The sequence below is a fragment of the Ailuropoda melanoleuca genome, chromosome 10, assembly GCF_002007445.2.
Source record: "Ailuropoda melanoleuca isolate Jingjing chromosome 10, ASM200744v2, whole genome shotgun sequence".
Classification (NCBI taxonomy): Eukaryota; Metazoa; Chordata; class Mammalia; order Carnivora; family Ursidae; genus Ailuropoda; species Ailuropoda melanoleuca.
In genome coordinates, this window is record NC_048227.1 from 60,036,172 (window position 1) to 60,059,567 (window position 23,396).

The 23,396-nt window shown below is 43.9% G+C and overlaps 1 protein-coding gene across 2 annotated transcripts in view; it reads right to left on the bottom strand.

The window, feature by feature from the left end:
• Window positions 1–7,081: 7,081 nt before the first annotated feature.
• The window catches only part of SLC22A16 (solute carrier family 22 member 16), a 41,917-nt gene continuing 25,602 nt past the window's right edge, over window positions 7,082–23,396 (bottom strand). The window contains exons 4-9 of one of the 2 annotated variants that reach the window (XM_034668986.1): window positions 19,918–20,449; window positions 19,770–19,829; window positions 16,773–16,900; window positions 14,206–14,315; window positions 13,065–13,164; window positions 7,082–7,458 (exon numbers count right to left, since the gene is read on the bottom strand). In XM_034668986.1, coding sequence (XP_034524877.1) covers window positions 7,249–7,458; window positions 13,065–13,164; window positions 14,206–14,315; window positions 16,773–16,900; window positions 19,770–19,829; window positions 19,918–20,449 — 1,140 coding nt within the window. In that variant the 3' untranslated portion in view covers window positions 7,082–7,248. The remainder of the gene's footprint in view (window positions 7,459–13,064; window positions 13,165–14,205; window positions 14,316–16,772; window positions 16,901–19,769; window positions 19,830–19,917; window positions 20,450–23,396) is intronic. The other variant, XM_034668985.1, reaches the window with a different exon arrangement.

Here is a 23,396-nt window from a genome sequence, read left to right on the forward strand (position 1 = left end):
TGCCCTGAGAGACAGAGGGAAAGTAAAACTGCTTCCTATTGGGGAATTTATTAGGGACATTCCCTCTAATCTTCCTCTCCATTGGCCCATACCCCCGTGCCTCTGTAACTTATTACCCTGGAGAAAGGAGGATTTAACTTCATTTTGTAAGCTCTGTGGGACTGTGGCTCTGCCGAGCCCCTGGGAGCTGGTCCATGCTCAGCAGCTCTTCTCTTTCTAGTTTATAAACCCACTATCTTGCCGCCAGTCTGGGACTTCTCCAGCTGATTTGTAGGCATGATAAATAACAGGTGAACCTGTCCAACTTCCAGCAAGTTCTGGCCAGAAGCAACACTGGTTTCCTCACTTGTCTCTTCTGGGTCAGCGGGTTGGGGCAGGAGTGGGGGTAGGTGAGGGCAGAATAATGTTGTGGATCACTAAGAATTGACCTGATTGCAGTTGGAAAAAATTACTCAGGAGATAATCGAGGATAAAAACCAAACGATTCTCTAGCCCACAGATTCAAATATTTGCTGAGTGTCTACCCTGTGGTAGACATTTGACAATCAAGAAGTTGTTGATGGGGAAGCAGCCCGATGAATCAAAATAATAATATTGTAATTAATACGTATTTAGCATTAATCTTGGGCTACGTGCACGTATGACACCATATAACACAACCAGCCTCTGAGGTAGTGAGATACTATTATTATCCCATTCTATAGATGGGTAAGCTGAGGTTCCAAGAGAATAAGAATGAGCCCAAGATCTCCTAAGTAGCAAAGACCATGCTGAGTGTCAGACCCCAAGGCTCAAGGTCTTAACCAAGTGCACACTTTGGCATCATGACCTGTCTGTTTTACCTGAGCAAGTCACCTCACTTCTGAGTTTCGATCTCCCCTTTTGAAAATCGGGAGTGAGCTAATTTCTCTTATAAGTTGTTGTAAGTATCTGCATTAAAATATGTAAAATTCTTTGTGTGTGTGGCATATATATTTTATCGAGCACCTGCTATAAAATCAACCACCATTTAGGGAGCACTCGCTCTGTCTAAAGCATGATGCAGGGACCACAGGAGATTCAAGGATTTCTAAGCTGATGTTTTCTCCCCTCAAGAAGGGAAACAAGGCAGAGTAAGACAGTCCTCTAATATGTAGCGGTCACTGTAGGTGCTGTGGGGGTCCAGAGAGAGGGGAGCATGGTGGACCCACGTGGCCAGGCCAGGAGAGAGGATGGGAAATGGGGAAGGTTTCAAAGAATCAGTGGGATGTGGATGGACAAAGAAGAGGAGGGAGAGAATTATCAGGAGAGAGGAGAGAGTGAGCAAAGTCACAGAAGCAGGAAGTTTCAAGGGAGCTGAGGAAACAGCGTGTGTCTCCATGGGGAGGTGTGGATGAGAGCAGAGCACAACATCTGGCCAGGAAGGAGGACAACATTTGAAAAGTAATGGGAGCCATGGAAGGTACCTGGGGGCTTTCCTTCTCCCTGCCAGGGGCAGGACTCTACTTTCCTCTGAAAGCAAGAAGAGGAAACATTTTGAAATGAAACCAAGAACACAAGCTGTGTGTGTAAACAGCTAACAGGTCTTTTATTTTTTGTTCCATATAACCGTAACCATGTCGCTTGAAAGAAGGGTCATTTGGAAAACTGAGAGGAAAACTGATTTACGTGTCATTGAGGGTGGGAGTTAAAAGCAGCATCAGGGCCATCTCGTGGGGTCTTGTGTTATCATTTTATAGGCAAGTGGCCGAGGTCCAGAAAGCTGAAGGGACCCCCCCCCCCGCGAGATTGCAGGTGAGCTCAGCGTCACAATCCCCCCCCAACAATTTTTCAGAGACTTTGCACTGTAGGCTCTGGAGGTCCACAGAGCCTCCCTTGAGCTGTGTATTGGAGCCCCCCCCTGCTCTGCTCTCCGTGGGTGTCAATGGCTTGTGATGTGTTGGCCTTGCCGGTGTATTAGTCCGCCAGTAAATAAAGAGCCTTAACCCAACAGAATTTGAATTTTTTAGAAGACTATTAAGGAAGCAAGGCTCGTGGGGCCAGGGATTCGGCTATGTAGGCTACAGTTTAGGGCAGGGAAAGAGGGAAGGAGTGAGCTCAGGATGACTTGACTCTCTGATATATTGGCTAGCCCTGACTCGAGACACAGGAGTAGGGCAGAATCTATAATTGAACCTTTTCTTCTTTGTAAAATAATTTACTTCCAAGATTCACTTTCTGGAACTTCCATGAAAATCTCCTGATGAGCAGGTGAGCCTAGGGAGAGGCAGGGAATGGGTGAGGAAGATGAATTTACTTGGGCAAGTAGCAGTTGTCAGTAAATACTGGTGCAATGTGGGCTTTAGAGATAAAACAAGCAGCTGTTACTGACTCCTGGCAAATTCAGATAATCCTTCTCTGTTGGGGGAAGTTACCATGAACTCTGGCTTCCATAGTCAGCTTAAACAATCTTGAATAAGAAAATATTCCTCTTCACCGTCTACAAGAACTTATGAAGTACCCCCTTTGGATATGTCATTTTATAGAATGAACCCTTTGTGTTTAGCATGCTTTCAGTAAGTATTTGATAGGCGTGAGAAAAAGGCAACAGAATACATTCAGAGTATATTTTCAATATGAACTTCCCTAACAGCACAGCGATGGGAGGAGGGACAGACTCAGCTTTTGTGGGGTCTGAAGTTTATACAGTTTTCAGAGCCCTCTACAAGAAAAAATTTCATAAAATCATGAAAGAAAAAAATGCCTGCGGTCACTTTGATATCATCTGACAGAGGGGAAATGTGACAGAAGGGAAATAGCGTGGAAAGAGACAGTGGTCTTCACTGATTGCAGCGAATTTATCTTACTTTTGCAAAATTTACAAAATTTTACAAAAACGTCTGACCAAATGAACCCATGATTGAGGTCTCTCACAAGAGCCTGTGCGAGGGAGGGAAGCAGACTGGAAATTCGTGCTCTGTTGGCTTCACAGGAGGCGTTCCCTACAGCTATCATGGGCCTGGGCCAAAATCAGTTGCCAGAACTATCTGAATTGCAGAGTCCTCAAGAGAGAAACAACACATGCTGGAAGGCACAATCCACCCGGGACAGTGATGGTGTGCTGCAGTATTGACGGAATGGGCCTCCAATGCCCACGGGCCAAGACCAAGATGGTGCAGGACACCTGCCACACTCTCCCTGACTGACTGGAGGAATCGTCGACGGAGCAGAGGGAAAGAGCATTGCACATCCTAAGAGTGGGCTCAGGGTGGATCCATGATGTAGATGCAGTATCTCACTGCACAGCCCCACGAGGGACGTCTTATTATGATCCTGAATTTTTACACGAGAAGGCTGAGATAAAGAGAGGTTGATTTGCCCAAGTGGGAGGGCGTTTCCCCCGCCCCACTAGCCTCCACCCCCTCTCACCATAACTGCCTGTTGAAGTCGAGTGGATGCACAGACCTCCGTTGAACGGATCTGGCAACAAGGTCACCTGCCTCAAGTTCACCTACTTGTGTGTGGCTTGTTCTCTGAGCTTCCAGTGCTGCGGTAAAGTACTCCTTGAAATATTTACAACTAGAGACGGATCTGATGTGCCAGGACTCGGTTCCAACTATTAAAGATATCTAACATCACTATTTTTCAGGTATAAAATCAGAAGGCTGTGCATATTGAGAAATGCTGAAGGAACAAAGTATGTTTGGCTTCCTGTATGACTAATATTTATAATTATTCTGATGAAAAGCCCATTTTTTTCTCCCAATAATGCTTTTTTTCCCCTACTGATTTAAAAACACTTCTTGGGGCGCCTGGGTGGCACAGCGGTTAAGCGTCTGCCTTCGGCTCAGGGCGTGATCCTGGCGTTATGGGATCGAGCCCCACGTCAGGCTCCTCTGCTATGAGCCTGCTTCTTCCTCTCCCGCTCCCCCTGCTTGTGTTCCCTCTCTCACTGGCTGTCTCTATCTCTGTCAAATAAATAAATAAATAAAATCTTTAAAAAAAAAACAAAAACAAAAAACACTTCTTATCAAGGTTGCTGGATGTAACAACAACATATAAAAACCAATCACCTTCCTTAATGCCCGCAATAACCAGTAGAAAATATATTAGAGACTCAGCACTGCTAGTAATAAATATATATACCCAAGAATAAGTATAACAAAAACTGTGCATGATTTGTGGAGAAAATGATACTTCACTGAAAGACATTAAGGATAACCCAAGTAAATGAAGACATAACTCACGATAATGGATGGAAGAGTCAATACCAGGAATAAGGTAAATTTTCCCTAAATTAATCTAAAAATTCAACTTGATTCAAGTTGAAACCATGCCAGGCAGTCTCAGTGGGAGTGTGAGCTCCTGGGTTTCTGGTCAGCAGCAGCAATGTGATTTCTGCATGAGCAGTGGAAGCAGAGAGTATAGGCTTGGGGGCTCCCAGCCCAGTGAGGGCAGTGGCTTCCTGGCCTCCAGCTAACTTCTCCTTCTTCATTTTGTTCCACCAGTCCTCCCCACACTTTTGTAACTAATTCCCTGTATTAAATTCTTCTATGCCCAAAATAGCTCCGAGGGTTTCTGTTTTGCTGACTGGACTCTTACTAATACAGAAACATGTACATCGGTGCTACAGACTGATGTTGGTAGGGTCCGACCAGGCGGAAAGAGCAGGGCTCTCATGGTGGGATTAGTGCTGTTCGGAGACCCCAGAGAGCTCACTCTGTCTCTCCCTGCATAGGCACAGGGAAGACGTCACGTGAGCACACAGGGAGATCCTGGCTGCCCACAAGCCAAGAGAAGAGGCCTCAGGATAAAATCCACCTTGCAGTCATCCTGATCCTGGACTTCCGGCTTCCAGATCTGTGAGAAGTAAATTTCTGTGGTGGAAACCCTCCAGGCTGGGGTATCTTGTGATGGCCGCCGGAGCAAACTAATACGGATAGTAAAACAAAAAGTCAAGGAAAGATCCAAGATTAACTATGAGGAAAATCCTAAACACCAGTAGAAAAACAGTCTGAGGAGGAAGAAAAAAAGAAAAAGAGACACAGTAAGAGGTGAAAGGAAGGATTAAGAAATACCTCCCTCTTGGGGCGCCTGGGTGGCACAGTGGTTAAGCATCTGCCTTCGGCTCAGGGCGTGATCCCGGCGGTATGGGATCGAGCCCCACATCAGGCTCCTCTGCTATGAGCCTGCTTCTTCCTCTCCCACTCCCCCTGCTTGTGTTCCCTCTCTCGCTGGCTGTCTCTATCTCTGTTGAATAAATACATTAAAAAAAAAAAATCTTTAAAAAAAAAAAAAAGAAAAGAAATACCTCCTTCTCATATCCTCCTGTTGACTTGTTTTCTTTCACAAAGGGAGAGAGTTTTGGGGGGTTATTTTTTCTTTGTCAAGTGGAAAGGCCAAGTGAAGAACTGAGGAATTATCCAGGCAACTGAATTAATATAAAATAAAGCCTAAATAATTCAGGTCAAATCCCTTTTTCCCTCTTAGTAATTCTTTTTATTTTTTGTTTTATTTTTTTAAGGATTTTATTTATTTATTTGAGAGAGTGAGGCAGAGCAGAGAGAGAGTACAAATGATGGGGAGGGGCAGAGGGAGTGGGAGAAGCAGACTCCCCACTGAGCAGGGAGCCCTAATCAGGGTTCAATGCCAGGACCTTGAGATCATGACCTGAGCTGAAGGCAGAAGCTTCACTGACTGAGCCACCCAGGTGCGCAGGAATGCTCTTTAAACAATAGCATCTATATAGTTGCCTTAATCCTCCTTTTCCTTGCCTCTGCTGCTGACACTAATACTTCACCAATTCTAATACATGAGACATAGGCATATCCAACAGCTAAATTGCAAGAGCAAAGAAAAAAATAATGAAACCATAGGAAAGAAAAATCCCAAACCTATGGCAGACTTGTCTGAAATGTGTTCCTCTAACAGGTAAGATTATGCCGTAATTTTGCTGTTGAAATAAATATTCAGGATATTAAACTGAATGTATGTGCAAAATACGGTTTTAGGTGAAGTTGGGGAAACAAAATTTAGTAGTTAAAAAAAAAGGGTGAAATCTTCCTGTAAAAAAGATTTTTCAAGGCAAAAATACTTTTTTTTTTTACATTGGTAACAGATCCAAATGGTACTTAAAGTCAATTTCTTGGATGATCTGCAAACAAAAATTCTGCAATGCACGAAAATGCCATAGCTTCTCTGTACTGTGAAGGGGACTTAGGGAGAGAATATGGCAAATTCAGGAAAGATAAGAATATCAGACTAGAAAACTCATGCCTGGCCCTGAGCAGGCAGGTGCCCTTTAACTAGACCTGACACAAAGCACACTTGTCTGCTCATTCAAGCGCTCTTGCCTCAGGGTGCTGGAAAGCAAGATATCTTTTTCTGTAGCTATTGTTTTTACGGTTAAATTAGGAAGACAAACATTTTTTGACAGGGCATTTCTTTTCTTTTTTTAAGATTTACTTATTTGAGGGGCGCCTGGGTGGCACAGTGGTTAAGCGTCTGCCTTCGCCTCAGGGCGTGATCCCGGCGTTATGGGATCGAGCCCCACATCAGGCTCCTCCGCTATGAGCCTGCTTCTTCCTCTCCCACTCCCCCTGCTTGTGTTCCCTCTCTCGCTGGCTGTCTCTATCTCTGTNTTGTCTCTATCTCTGTCGAATAAATAAATAAAATCTTAAAAAAAAATTTACTTATTTGAGAGAGAATGAATCTCAAGCAGACTCCCTGCTGAGCACGGAGCCTGATGTGTGGCTTGAACACACGGCCCTGAGATCATGACCTGAGCTGAAGCCAAGAGTCCACGCTTCACCGACTGCACCTCCCTGGTGCCCAACAGGGCATTTTTGAATAAAATTTGAATTTAGAGCTGTGATTCTCAAAGAGGAGAAGGAATATCAGAAACAGAATCTTCAAGGGGCTTGGTCAAAGGTTCCCATGCCCTTTTGTTCCAGTCCCCAGGGGGCAGGGGATCCCTGGTCCTGATGGGAGGATGTGATATTCCCTCAGGCCTGCATGGCTGGAGTCAGGGGGACATTTGAGAATCAATAATATGTAAGAACAAATAGGGGGAAATATTTTATGACGGTAATAAAGCAGTGTAAAAAAAATGAGAATTCTCATCTTGGTTTTATTTCTTTTACTTTTACAAAACAATTGTTTTAGGATTTTCTTACAAAAAAATTTTGAAAGACATACAAATGACATTCAGGAGATGAGAATAATATTCCTCTAATACAAAGTCATGAAAATAAACAATAGTTCAGGCGCTAGACGGCACACGCGGCACATTTATTCACCAAAACCAGAAACCCCCGAGTCAATGACTTCTACTTTTTCCAACGCAGTATTATTGGTTGTGGGAAATAATTTGCCTGAACTCTCTTTTTCTGTATCCTGTTTGGTGGCCTCCTCCCAAGTCGTCGCCAGAGGCCTCCCCATGGTTTCCGGAAGCATTAGGGTTAGCAGTCCACTTATGAAGGCCAAAATCCCAACAAGCAGCTAGAAGGAATTAAAAGAACAACAGTGAGTGACATATCAAGAAAGAAATGTATCCTTCAGAGAATAATTTCTGAAACTTTTTCAGAGGACAGTAGCATTAAATTGGATGCAACACTTGTAATTTTTACTCCCCCGGGAAACTTTGGTTACTTATGTGGTCCAGCAGAATTGTCACTCATTAATTCATTCACTGACCACCATGGAGACCTACTCAGTAAATCCCAGTTAGTGCCTGATTAGTACTCTTGCAGGCACTGTCCTAGGAGCTGCATGGAGATGTCCAATCTTCCCAGACCCCAGAGAAACCCAGCAATTGAACCTTGGGTTGGAACTTGACGGTCAGAGACTGTCTTAGTCAAACCTGTCCCTGCCCCCCAAATCGGCACATGATCAATATTCAATAGATGACACAGAATGAATGAATGAATGAATGAATGAATGAATGAATGTTTCAATGAACCAAAACCTACAGAATTTAGGGGGAACCAAATAAAGGCCAATGGAAACTGTTACTTTGGGGGGTAAGGGTCCATGTGATTTCCTAAATAATTTAGTATTTCTTTACTTGTCAAATTTTCACACAAAAAAGGCAACGTTTTAGATTAGCACCAAGGTGTTTGCCTTTAAAAATGCAAATCACATTATACCAACTTTACCCCAATTCAAAAAACAGCAAGTCGCATTAAGAATCCAAGTCTGCATATCTATCCTCAGTGGATCCCTATGAAGATCCTGGGTGGATTCTAGAACTAAATCTCTACACAGTCTGTAAAAATGGTTCCATCCTTACATAATTTAAACGCCCACAGCCAAAATTACTGCCTGGGAAGAGTCCATAAAAATAAAATAAGGCCTGGTTTTTCTGACAGATCTACACACTTGGAGCGCACACAGTGCCTCCGTGGCGTGGTGCAAAGCCCCATCAATAACACGCAGACCCGGGACGACGGGTTATTAGTTTGTTTTCCTGAACGCTGATAACCTAATTCTTAGAAATACTTGAGCAAGCCTGGAAGCAGTCACAGAATTTAAAGTGACATTCCAAAGGACGTTTAAAGGAGACTTCCAGTGCCTGCAGACACAGCAGGTGTACCCACTGAGTAAGTCTAAACAAGGGCTAGAATCACTGGAAGACCCAAACGAGGTCTGGATTTTTCTCTTTGCCTTGGCTGTGAGAAGGATAGTCAGGACATAAACCCATCACCCTCCATCTCCCTCCTCTCTCTCAGCATAAGACCTGGTCTCCTGCCACCCCGCCAGCTCCCTCTACCCCCTTGAGCATCCTCACAAGCCCCTACCCCCCCGCCACTGTTCCCCACCTCTCACTCTCCCCCTCCACCCTCTCCAGACCCCACTGCTTCTCGCCTCCAAGAGTGGGGTGAGGGGGACCCTGGGGGGACTGGGGGGTTTCCTCTATCAACAGACTTCCCTCCTGACATGTTTTTGACCTTTTCCTTTCTACCAGTTATTTTCCTTCAGTAAAAATATCAGTTCTCAAGCCTCCTAGAATCTCTGTGTCCACTCCGCCTGGGAACTTGTTCCTCCTATCCGTGTGAACTTGGTTACTTAAACTTCCTGCTCCTCCGTTTCCTCATCTGTCAAACAGAAATAAGAGTAGTACTTGCTTCAAGGGATGGTTGAACGCATTAAATTAAATGACCCATCTAAGGTACTTAAAACAGCCCCTGTCCACGGTAAGCAGTCAATAAATGCGATCACATCATTCAAAGAAACCAAAGAGGCCCCCAGCCTCGGCCCACGCCCCCCGAGCTGCTAGCCCGTCCGCAGGCCCTCTCCCACCATCCACAGAAGCTGCTCCTCCCAGGCCACAGACTCCTAGCTGCCAAACTCAACAGACCTTTCCTGTCCTGCTCCTTCTTAGCTGCTGTCCTCTCCTGCCTTCCTCGCCTCCTCTCATCCTTTGGGGTCCTGGCCCCCTCCCCACGTCCTTGGCTGCTGCACCTAGTGCTCCTTCCATCACACCTTAAATGCCACTGTGCCTCTGCCCTTCCATCTGCTCTCCTCCCTCACCTCTTCATAAACTGGCTCCCACACCCATTCCTCCTGTGCTCTGAGCTCTAGACCTGGAAAGCCAACTGCCTCCCAGACGCCTCTGCTGGCCGACCTGCAGGTGCCTCCCACGCATCACACACAATTCCAGTGCACTGTCCTTCCCTGTTTCAACCTGTCCCTCCTCCTGGGTTCCCTCCAGCTGCAAAGAATGGCTCTGGCATTCCTCCCATCCCGACCTCCAGCACACCCAACTGGTCACCAGGTCCCGTGGATGTGACTTTTCTATCCGGTTGTCTCTCAGTCACCCTTAGCACGAATGCACGTCCCTTCTGACCTCCTTTGACATCCCTGCCTGTTTTTCTAGATTATCTCCTGACTTCTATAACCCACCCTGGTGTTAGCAATAAGCTTGACCCCAAACCCAAACTGGCCATGTTCCTTTTTCCCTGTAAGCCTCTGCCTTCCTGTGCCCCCTGCCTAGAATTCCCTTCTCTCTTTCTCCTCTGGCTAACTCTTACTGGCCCTTCTAGCCATAGATTGAAGGCCCCCTCCTCCAGGAAGCCTCCCCTCTGGCCCTAGCCTGGGTTACTAGACTTCTCCTATAACCCATAACCCTGGCATTCCCCATCTACAGCCCTCATCTCTGGGGCTCGGGCTGGCTTGCTCTCCTGCCTTCTCCACCACACTGGACGGACGCTTCTCAGGACACTTGTTTCATCCCTGCTCCACAGCCTCTAACGAGGAGGTTAGTTCAAGAACAACACTCAATAAATCTTTGCCAGACTAATTGAAGAATATAAAACTGATATGAATTAGTGTCCACTTGTTTTTTAGATTACTAGAAAACATGGTTGATAATAAAAGCATCAGAATGAGTGATTTTCACGTGCACCTTTTTAAAAGAAAAAATACGAACTTATCTTCTAGATCCACATTTCCAGTCCTCCAAGTGAAATACTGGCTCCCTAGGCAGTTTGGCACCCACAAATAAACTTAACGAGAAATTCTGTAATTTATATTTTTACTCATTAAAAACAACAAGCATCATCTGTTGCATCCCAAGGAAGCGTTTCCCAGAATCTCTCTGCAAACATACACAAGACCCTGCTGACAGAGGTGGTCTTGGGGACGGGGACAGGGGCACTCAGGGTCAGGGCGGAGGACTTGTTTCTCTGCATTCCTTTTTCTACTGTTTCTTTAACCTGTGTGAAAGGCATGGTTTTTGGGTTGGAATCCAAGCTCTGTCACCTCTGTGACCTTGGATTACCAATTACTTTCTGCACATCAATCTCCTGGTCTGTAAAACAAATAGTATCTGCATTCTATGAAGACCAGTTTTTGTAGTTTAGCATAACAAGTGCTATTTAAGTATCTGTCAAATAAAATTTAAATTCCCTTTTGACTCCATAGCCCCTAACTGACTATTATGGATGTCTTTTTTTTTTTTATCCTTATTTGGTTTTAGTATTCTTATAGCAGTTTGCTTTTATAGATTTATCTATCTTCTGTGTGTTTCAGCTTATTGGTTTCAAAAATGCCTTCTCCACTTCTATCTCCTATCTATATAATGAGGAGCACAAAGTGCTAGCACAAGGAGATGCTTTTAGAAAAGTCTATGCCCTAAATAGGATGGTGGACTCTCCAAAAATACTTCTCCGTGCAGGCCAGACGGCACGTATCATTTCTCAACTTCAGAGTCAGCTCAGGAAAGATGCTTGCCTCCCAACACTGCAGTTAAGCAAACCTGACCAAGTGCCTGTTACTGGGACATGAGAGAGATGCAGGCTAGGCCAATGATTCCCAAAGAGCAGGCACACAGCACACCACCCGTGTGTGCAAGGTGATTTTAGGGAGCACCACATGCTCTGTTCTATGGTGAGATCTCATTGCTTTATTTTAGAAAAACATACAACTAACATAACACCCACGATTTCGCTGATGATACTGCTGAAGACGAAGCTAATTTTAAAAAGCCAGTCTATCCGATTTAAAATACCAATTAAGTGATAACATGAGTGGCACATAGAGAGAGGGAAATGCTTTGCTGGATACAGTCATAGGGATCCAAAGTTTCCTGTCCTGCTAGAGTCCAACAGTTTAACCAGGGGGGCAAAGACACATGTGCAGACCATAAAGCCAGACTGTGGCTCCACGTGGGCTGGGAAAGCAGCACAGGTGAAATGCTACACAGACTGGGGTGAAGGGAGATGTGGGATGGTGGGATCCGGTGTCTTTCTCCGAGAAGTGGGGTTTGCTCTGCGTCTTCAAGGATACACGTGCAAGTTTAGCAAGGAGAGATGGGAGAAGGCTTCTCTGCCGAAGGGCTGAGACACAGGAGGAGGGGGGCATGCAGTGGAGAAGGAAATGCGTGAGGAAATGAAATAAAACAGGGGCGATCTGCAGGGGGTCTGTCTGGAAAGGACTTCAATAACCAGCAGAGCTCGGATTTTCTTCTATCCTGAAGGTGACGTGGTAGTCAGGCCGGAGCTGTGATGTGGCAAACTCTTCTGATGGGGTGGGTGGAAGCACAGGGAGAGGATCTGGGAGGCAGAAGGTGGGGGCCATTGAACGGATGAAAGGTAAGCTGAGGCGGTTTTGAGAAGGAAGGTGAAGGTTTGATGTCATGGATGGGGAGGAGAAGGGGACAGAAGAACAGGGCAAATAAAACACGGATGTCATGCTGGAGGCCGCTGACCTCTACCCTAAAGTGGGGGGCGGGCAGAGGAGAAAGGCGTTAAGGCACAGACCAGTCCTGTCTGGCAACAGCTGACTCTGTTGTGAGACACCCCGGGAGAATATCCATGAGACTAGGGGAAGCATGGGTTTGCAGCATGGTAGGGAAGTCAGAACGGAGAAGAGGTTATCCATGCAGGGACTGGGAAGGATACCTGGAATGGGCTCTTGGAGAATGAATCTATTTAAGGGGAAACCAGAAAAAGAATGAGGAGCACTGAAGACGAGGGACAGCCTAGAGAGAACTGTGGCAAAGAAGTTCAGGAGAGGGCACCTGGAGGAAGGGGGAGAGGGCCAGAGACCCAGGGCTCTCCCCTAAGTCTCACAGTGCCGCAGGCCACCCCCAACCCCCCACCCCCAACCCTCCCCCATCTTACTCCTGACCAGAAGCCTCCCCCATGAAAAACCCATCAAGTTTCAGGTAAGTTGAAACCCAAACCCCTAAACCTCTCCATCAGGCACCATAGAACCCTCCAAACAGCAGGCAGCCTCCAGAATTCACCTTGACCTGCAGGCACGCGGTGGGAACCCAGAGGCGAGGGCGGCGTGGGCCCGGTGACAGGGGCAGAGGCCCTAGGACGATGGAGACCAGAGCTCTCCCTGCGCAGCTTCAGGAGATGGGTGGGGAGAGGTCCTTTCATAGCAGGCACGACTGCAGTTAAGGGCTCACCGGAGGCGAAAGGCAATCACCGAACACAAAACAGCAACCACAGCTCTACTTACCGACTGGTTAGCTGTTTATTAAGGTTTCTAAAAACTTCCGTAATTGAATTATAAACTGCCTTCCAAGAAATAAAAATACAGAAGGCAGTGAGCTGCTCTGCCTGTTGCCCCAGTGAGGTTCTCGAAATGATTCCCACCTGTGGCAGGAAGGTCCAAGCGCTGGAGAGAGAAACCCAGAACGGGGCCATGATGCTTCCCACGCGGCTCACCATGCTGCCGCTTCCCACGGCCACCGACCTGCGAACACGAGGAGCATTAAGACAGCAGCCAGAACTGGGATGAGCAGAGAGCACAGGCGCCCAGAGGGACGGACCGCCTGCAGCCCCCGTCCCCACTCCCAGCAGAGTAAATATAACAGAACTTAAGCTCGGCCTAATATACTGGAAAATCATTTTACACTAAAGTTTCAAGAATCCCTTGTGATTTATATCCACATTCTGTGAAACAGTGCTACATACAAGCATACAGATGTCGAGACACTTGAAGACCACAAAAAAAAAAAAGAGAGAGAGATAAACCATTCTTCCTTTGCTATGCAGATGAGGCCCTTCGGTATATTCATTCAGTCTAACACTGAGAGTCACACTGGTCTTCCAGAGCAGGAACTTGTTTGGGGTAGGGAACAGACGGGCATGGGGGAGAACGGAAGATATATATCTATGGAACATTCTATTTCAATTTGTTAAAGTCAAGCAGTATATTAATGTGCTTTTCTTTAAAAGCTATTTAAGGTAGCCTTATAGAATGTCTAGTAAGAAGGAAAGAATGTGATTTAACGTGAATAAGTATCTCTTGTAAAGCCAAGGAGAGAGAGGCCCCACACTGGAGAAACCAGATCTGCCAAACACCTCGATCTTGGACCTCTAGCCTCCAGACATGTGAGAAAATAGATTCCTGCTGTTGCAGCCACCCAACCCTGGTGTTTTGTCATGGAAACCCTAAAAATTAAGACAATGGACATCAGAACATCAAGAGACACATCCTGAGAAAATTAGCCTTGAGTCATACGGAGAGTCGTGTAAGTCAACTGTATTTGAGATTTAAAATGATTTTAGAATAATAGAGTGTAATGTCACAACAATTTCTTTAATATCTTTGCTAATGAGGTGTAGACAAAGCCTCAGATTCAGAATCAGCATCATCATGTGACTTTCCCGTGTCTTAGAGCTCCAGTGACTGCGACAGAAAGAAAGCATTTCTACTCAAAGGTCAAATATAATGAAACGACATGTAAGCAAAAGATACCAAAAAAACAAAAGAGAAAGAAGTAACTCTTACCTTACCATGGTCGGGTACAGCTCCGCCGTATAAAGGTAAATGAGGCCGAACGATGCCCCTATAGCAAATTTTCCAGCCATGGTCACCACCACCGTCCAAGTAAAGTGATCCTGAAAAAACATGTATTAGTAAAATAGACCATTATGAGTAATATTCTTAGAAGAAAAATAGAAAATCTTGAAAATTATTATTTAAAACTTTCTAGTTATCCAGTATTTTTCAACACAAAGTTTCATTTCTTTGTTTGAATTTATTTTGTAATCCTACTCATGGTCTGTAAAAGCTTTTCATCTTTCTGAAATTTAGAGAAAAGTATAATTGTGCCTCCCCCTAGTCTTGGAGATGTCAAATTACCAAATTAGAAAAGCCATTTGCGAAGACTGCTATGGAATGAGACACGCCCAGATGGTACCAGTTCCAACAGTAAGTGACCCACTCCTTCTGGAATTGATCCAAGCAGGATGAATCAAAGAACCTTAAGAGCACCATGTGCCCTTTGTGACAGTAATCCTCTAGCTTATAAATTCTCTTCAGAAAATAATTTGAAAGTGATAACTGAGCTATTGAAACAGTTTCTTTTTTTTTCTTTTGGTCGATGTGTTTCTCAACAGTGACACCTCTCAGCGCCTCCAACGCAGTTTCTGCTGCCCCTGCTGTGCTCCCCGTCCAGCCGTGGCTCACAAAGACCTCCCACGTTCCATCTTTTCTCTCCTCTCCTGTCTGCCAGCTGCATGTGGAGACCCAGGGGACCCTGGAGTTCGTGAGTTGAGCGTGGCAGTGCCTCTGTCGATCTGAATCTCTGAATGACTCCGTGGAGCCAAACACCCCCCCACCACTCCCACCACCACCAACCAGGTACGCCCACATCAAGCTGTCCATGAGCAAGAAATAAATGTCTATTATGTGAAGTCACTGGGATTTGACAATGCCTCTAATACAGCAACTAATGTCACCCTGTCATCCTGATTACTGAGTGTTTGTGGGATGAATCTGTTGACAGTATCTGTTGTAGACAGTGTTCGTTGAATGAATTAATGTGACTTGAAAAACACTGAAGTATGCTGACACTGCCATTTGGGGAGAAACTTTATTAAAAGGAAGAAATTTGTGGTCAAGTGTTAGTGCCCTGTTTCTAGAAATCCCATCAGCTACTCTGCTTTCCCCATTATCACAGGGGCTTAACCATCATAGAATCAAAGGGTCTGGGGTTCTCCTAAACCTTCACCAGCTAGCTCAAAGGCAGCTGTCATCAACTCAACTAGTATACCTGTAAACCACTTTAAAAAAACGAACAAAAAAAGGTATGGATGAAGTTCCCTCAAATTGGCAGCAACCCCCTGGTCCTCAGTAGTTTTACTGCCTCCACATGAGTTGGGTATCAATCAGCTGGAAATTTCAGTTACATAAAACATTTGATTCGCCAACCTTGAGAATTAAGTGAAGTATTACAATAAAAAGAAGTCACCGGTTAACTTAAAGTAAATTTCAAACAATATGCAAAACTTAAAATGCCTTGCTCTAAATGGTGAGATACTATTGCGGAATAATTATATAATCCTAAAGAAAATTATAGAAAGTATTTTAAAGTATTGTTAGAGTGACCATATTTTCCAAATCAGGAATGAAAACACAGGTTCTGATAACATTTGCGGGAGGGAAGACGAGGAGCGCTTCTGGACCAAGAGTTATTCTAGGGGATGGTGTTTGCCCAAATATAGAAATGGGAAAGTGGTTTCAGTAGCTCATGGCAGTGTTTCTCAATAGGAAACTGCTTTTTTAAGAACAAGCTTCTTGAGGGATTTAGGTGTACTCGAAATTGGAAACTATTAATCTACTGCAATGAAAAACAACTATTTAAATTGAAACCGTCCTGAATATAAAACTCATTACATCCTTCAGATGTCTCTATGGCTTCCTCCCTCCTTCAGGTTTCTAATCAACTGTCACCTTCTCTGAGAGGCACACCCTCCTCGATCACCCTGGATAAAATAAACATGTCACACACACACACACACACACACACTCTCTCTCTCTCTCTCTCTCTCTCTCTACCCCCATCCGTCATCCTGTTTTGGTTTTCTTCATACTGACAGAAACTTGATTCACCGTGTGTCTTCAGCACCTAGAACAATACCTGGCACATAATAGATGCAGAATACATATTTGTTGAATGAATGAATGTTTAAGATAATAATAATCACTGGAAGATGTGATCAACCTTCCTCATTCAGGACCGTTGTGTTTACAAAATACCACACTGGTCATCTCTGGGAAGTGGGATTATGGGCTTTTTATTTTTATTTTTAACATTTTTTCCTTATTTTTTTTTTACAATGAACATGTATTACTTACATCACAGAGAAAGAACGGTTTTTTTTTAAATTTTAAAATATTATGTATATACTCCGTCCATATGTCTGAATTCATCTTCATACTTACTGTCATAGTATAACTAACCATGCTTTCAGNTTTATGTATATACTCGGTCCATATGTCTGAATTCATCTTCATACTTACTGTCATAGTATAACTAACCATGCTTTCAGTAACACATAAAAATAACTCACCTTGGGGATCACCATAACCACACCACAGAGCAGTGCTCCTGAGATAAGGGAGAAGGCCAGAATGTTTCTTCTCCCTATACGGTCCATCCCCCAGCATATGAAGATGTAGGCAGGAATTTCCACTGCACCTGTCATTGAGTGAAAGGGCTCTCTATAGGCCATGACAACCAACCACACAAGGGGACCGCACCTTCTAACCCACCACCCAAAAGGAGTGATCAGCCCTCTTCCCGCTTCCAGAGGCCCCTAAGAACCACCCAACGCCTGCCCTGCAAGCCCTACACCTTTTAAGTTCCCTGGAGTGAAGAGGATGTGTCCTGTGAAGTGCACTAATGCTCCCACAATCCACCTGGCACTTATCACCTGTCCTGGGGATCTTGCCCCTAACAGGCTGGAAGCTCCCCAGTACACAGCATGGGGCCCAGAGGACAGGCCTGTTGGATGAATACGTAAGTAAATTCATAGATGACACTGATAATTTCTGATCTTTGGTTTCTCATGCTTGGCAGAATGAAGGAAAATTCTAGATAAGTAACTTCAAAGTTAGAAACTGAAGTAGAAAATTCGGTGTCAACTAGGTACACAAACTAATAATGCGTGATGGATTTTTAAATCTAACAATAAACATCTAAAAATCTAACATGAATCCCCTATAAAACAAAAACGGCCTTGGGCCTCTTTTTACTGCCCCACCACCAAAGTAAAGAGCTGGATCTCTAAGTCCATAACTGATTTAAAAGCTCTTCTCTTTGAATGAGATCCAGGGCCAAAAAGCATTATGTCTACCAGCCAGAACAAAACAGGAAGCAAGCAAGATCTTTTGGCCAAACTGAGCAAACCCAACGATCTCCTCTAGGAAACTGCCATTGTTTACCGGCCCAGATCTTCCATGTAATTCAGGGTTGAGTTCTCCCCTCCCTCTGCAGCTTGCCTAATCTCAGGATGCGCCTGCCCTGCCGATCAGGAGTGACCTGCCCTTGTCTGCGCAACTGCAGAACGTTGCAAGCACCTGGAGAGGCAGGTCCGCCCCGCTGTCTCCCACAGCTTCTGAACACATCATAGGGGTAGATACGTATACTCCGGGCGAACTTTCTCAGTAATACATCAGAAATGTACACAGCTGTGCTGCTCAAAACAACACTGGCCAGGCAATGGCAAAAAATAACATTCCGAGCCGCCTTTGAGAGCTGGTCTCGCTCCCTTACATCGACATGGAAAATAGCTCTGAAGAAAATGCTCCCTTCCATGGACCCTGCAGAGGTAAGGTCCATGCTTTCAAGCCAGATCAGGGTGTACGTCTCTTACTCTACCTTTTTTTTATTTTTAAGAGTTTATCAAGCACTTTTCAAGGTCAAATAAGATAATGACCCTCAAAAGAGCTGCATGGAAGTAAGCCTGCCTTAGTGTCCCCACTTTAAAATGGAGAGTAAATACTTTGAGCCAAATGAGTAAGGGACAGCTCAGGGACCAGAAGCAAGATCTTTGGGAGCCGAGACTCCTTTCCTGCAGCCTCCCTCCCCCAGCCTCCCTCTGTGCCTCAGGACTGGGTGTTGGGCCACCAACCAACTTCCTGGGGTCTACCAAAGCAGGGCATCAGCTGTGAAATGGCTGAAGAGACACTGAAAGTACCCTCCACTGGTTTTTCTTGAGTTGTTGCTTCAGGGTATTGATACCACGTCTGATTTTTGGTGTGACTGTGTCTGGGATACAAATGGTGCAAGCAACGAGGTCCAAGCCTCCTGGGATTTGGACAATCTGCCATTACTTTCTTCACTCTTTAATACAGACCCAGTTCCGCTCCTATTCCCACATAACCCCAAAGGGTATGTCTTGAAGCCGCTGAAGTATTTATCACCTGCAAGTGGCACAAAACCTGGGCTGAAATCCCCACCAGCCCCAACCCATCTCGGGAGATAAAAATTCGTTCCAAAATGTCACAGCCTAGAAACATTGACTGGAAGTGCCTGCCAGCAAGAGGACTTCTGGGAAGGGTAATAACATGAAATCTCCAAGACAGTAGAGAAGAGAAAAGCAAGTATATTTATCTTAGATATATTTTTACATTTATGAGATGTCCCAGTTCCTTGAGAATTTATATCTCCATTAAAACAAAGCAACTGTATCATAACGATCTAAGAATTCTAGCTTCCCTAAGCTTCCCCACGTCACACCCCACCCCACTTGGTCCTCCTGCCACTTGCTGCTCTGTTCTAGGAATACTGCGTCATCTCTCAAACTGACTTATAGAATGTGTTTGAAGCCAAGATGGACTCTGCAAACTTGTTGGTTTGCCCAAAAAGAAAATAGCAGGTTTTGTGGGGGGGGGGGGTCTGCTTAAAATGACTTCTCTGGTAATTCCTGCTGAGCTATAATAAACAAAAACACGTGTCATCAGAGCACTTTAATGAGAAGGGACGCTATCTATATGTAAAAATGTAAAAGCAAGATTTTTCTGAGGATAATAGGAAATGCAGGCAGCCTTTGTGAAAATGACCAGAAGTTAAGACTAGATGGACAAATACTGATTTCTAATACTTCTCTCATGTTTGGTGTGAATTTGGTTGACCCTCGGAGTCACACCTCAAGACGTCACACCAATATCTGGAGCCATTTTAACCTGCTACTAAAATGAAGGAAGCATGACAACGAAATTATAATTGCATGTATTTAAGTGATCTTACTGACTGCAATTTCTACATGAAGGACTTTTGAAGGTAGAAAGATACCAGAAGATCTCCAAGACATATTAAATTTTAAAAGGAAAGCCACATACAAAGAACAATAGGTAGTGAATGATCTCTTTATCTGGACAAATGTATGAAAATGCACAGAAAGAGATCTAAAAGGGTACAAGCCAGATATTATAGACATCACTTCTCAAAGAGAGTTCTGAGATGGGGTTGGGCTTACAGGAAGGAAGCAAGCAAGAAGCAGAGGCAGAAAAGGAAGGAGGGACTAAATTCTTCTGTTGGCACTGTTTTAAAAGAAAATATATACCTGTGTTCCAGCATAATGACACTAAAAGAGACCATAATAATGTAGATGGCGGTATTGTTCCTGGTAGAGAAGAGACAATAAAAACACACTAAAAACATGGTGGAAACATCACTTCATTGCTACACTTAAATGTAATTTAACTACTTACCCATGAGGAAGAGGTTTAAATATTCACTGCCTCCTAAATGAACAGAATTCAAGGAGAAGAAGTAGAATCCCAAACACCCAGTGAACCAAATCAGCCAAACAGTAAGTGTCCTTGTTCCAACATTCCAGTCATAAAATAGATCTAACAGGTTGTGCTTCTTAACTTCAAGGGGTTCATTACCAACAGGACCATTTAGGTCCAGTGACAAAAGTTCTGACAGTTTACAGGAGCTTGCCCTATTCCACTTGGCCATGGTATCAACCACTCTTTGTGCTTCTTCATATCTTCCCTCTGAGAGAAGCCAAAATGGTGTCTCTGGGAGGATCCAACAGCACAGGAAAAAGGGGGCAGTCACTGTGGAGAGGACTATCTGATAGATCCACCAGGTCCTGACAAAGTAGCCTGTCAAAGCCACCACCATTGTTCCAATGGAAAAAAAGGAATGCATGTGGATGCATGCCCACGTCCGAGACTTCACGCCAATAAACTCCGTCACATAGACAAACACCACCACGAGATAGCCACTTCCAGACTGAAAAACAAAGCAGGGAGGGTGGTCCAGATTTAAGGTCACATTTATAACTGCTGAGGGGTCTGATCTCTCTGCATATCACACATAAGCAAGAAAGAAAATGACAAAAATTGTTTTCTGACACCCTTACTACATTTATCAAATGGTGTTCAATCCAATCCATCCTTCTTCTTTAAACGGTTCTTTTCATTCTTCCCCCACCCTCGCCACCCCCAATGGCCAAACTCGAGAGGTTATGTCTGATATAAATGAGAGGCTATGTATGATATATGCCAGGCACTGCTTTGGTCTCATGTAAGGATTCCTCTGTAGCATGCACTTAATTTCTCAGTTCATATACCCGTAAACGTGCTTACCAATTTCTCTATATACAAGAGGTCCTTAGTATTCAATCCTAAATGGTTAAATGGGGACAAAAACTTACGGTAACTAATGTGAAGAAAAAGATTTGACAGAAGCTTTATTTTAATGAGCAACAAAAGAGAAAATTTCACGAAAATTAGAAACTTCGGTGCACCAAAGGAGATGACCAACAGAATGAAAAGGCAACTTACGGAATGACATATTTACCAATCCTACATCTGATAAGAAATTAATATCGAGGACATATAGAAGACTCCTAAAACTCAACAACAAAACAAACAATCTAATTCAGAATGAGCAAAGAATTTAGATTTTTCCAAAAAGATAAACGAATGGCCAACAAGCACATGTAAAGATGCTCAGTATCACTAACCACTAGGGAAATGCAGACCAGAACCACAGTGCAATACCACCACATTAAAAAAAAAAAAAAGGCAGACAATAACAAGTGTTGACAAGGATATTGAGAAACTGGAACTCTTGTGCACTATTGGTGGAAACAGAAAATGATACAGCTGCTATGGGAAACAGCACAGGGATTCCCAAAAAAAACTATAAATAGAATTACCTTATGATCCAGCAGTCCCACTTTAGATATATACCCAAAATAACTGAAAGCAAGGTCTCAAAGAAATCCTTGTGCACCCATGTTTGTAACAGCATTATTCACAATGGCTAAAATGTGGGAGCAACGCAAGCATCCACGGACAGATGGATAGACTAGCCAAATGTGGTCTATCCAGATAATGAACTATTATTCAGCCTTAAAAAGGAAGGAAATTCTGACACATGCTACAACATGCATGAACTTTAAGGACATTATACTAAGTGAAATAAGCCAATCACAAAAAGATAAAATAATTGTATGATTCCACGTATATGAGGTACATTATGTAGCTGAAATCATAGAGATAGAAGATAGAATGTGGTTGCCAGGGGCTAGGGAGAGGAAGAAATGAGAGTTAGTGTTTAATGGGCATACAGTTTCAGTTTTGCAAAATGAAAAGAGTTCCGGAGATAGAGCGTGATCATGGTTGCACAACAATATGAATATACTTAGTATCACTGAAATGTATACTTAAAAATGGCTGAGATGGTAAATTTTATGTTATGTGTATTTTACACATTTTTAAAAATTGGGGAAAATAACTTTATTTTGAAAATAAGCCTATTTTTAACAAAATTTAGACTATAATAGCAATATGTGATCATTCTTGGAATAAACAAAGAATGAATCAAATGATGGATTTTTTTGTGGGGGGGATGATGAAAGGATTAGAATTTTTCCTACAAGAGTATTTCACACTTGACTTTTATAACACAAATCATAAAGTTAATTTTTGCAAAATTATTCGAGAGCCAAAGGCCTCTCTTAATCCTTTGATATTCAAATCATACTCTTTTGAAGGCTCATCATGTCATTATCCTTGTGGATGTTAATTTCTTCAAACGTTAACTGTTCTAGCTCTGCCACATCCCAGTTGGCCAAGGGATTTGGGTAGGATGATTTCGTTTTCCCCATTGTTCTCAAAGACTTTTTGTAATCAAACACCTTTTGTAAGACCTGCAATTTCTCCTTGCATCAGAGAGTCAGAAAGAGGCTAACCTACAAGCAATTTCCTGTGACAGAGAGGATGACACTAGTAGTAAGCAGGGATGTGTGTGATGCGGCCTATGCATTAATGTTCAGTTTAACATTTTTGTGGCAACAGCTTTCATTTCTCCATACAATCTTGTAATTGCAAGACTCAGATAACGAACCCTGATAATGAGGACTCCCACACCCAAGAATCTAGTTGTTTGGTAAATGTTTGCTGCTGTTGCAGTACACAAACAAAGATGGTGATAACCATCAAATACTACAAATTTCCCGCATTAAGTTAAGCAGTAACATCAGTCCCTGGCAGAGTTTTTTTTTTTTCCCCATATTAATTCTGAGTCCACTCCCACTTCCTATTGGTTACTTCTATCACTGGGTTCAGACAATCCGTACACAATTATGTAATTCTGAAACACTCCTTGGATCCATTCACACCTGTCACCTCCACTGATAACACTCTGTTCTCACATCTCCCCTGACCTCACCCCCACATAGCAGCCAGAACAGCCACTTCGCCCCACTGAACCCCTTCAGGAGATTCCCACTGCCTCTAGGAAATCAAGCAAACTCTTAATCATCCTCCAACCCCTGGCTAATCACCCTCTACCCCTTCAGCCTCATCAAGGCATTTTATCTCCTCTCTATTCTCCAGACATCCGGACCTTCAATTCCTTCTCACCTTAGGGCCTTCTCACTTGCTGCCTCCGTCTGAAACGTTCTTCTCTTACCCATTCTTCAGAACTAAAAAGCCCCTGACTCTCCACCCTCCACCCTCCCAACTTAAGGCCCCCGCACTGTCACGCCTCCATTGTCAACATTGTATTTTCCAAGATGGCCCATCAGTGTCTTGCCTTCCCACTACGCTGTAGGGTTATTGAAATAGTCTGGTCTGGTTTACTTAGCATTACACTCTGAGGACAAATTCTAATAAATGTGTTGAGTAAATGAGTCTGCCTGCATGTTCTCTACTCAGAATTTAACCCC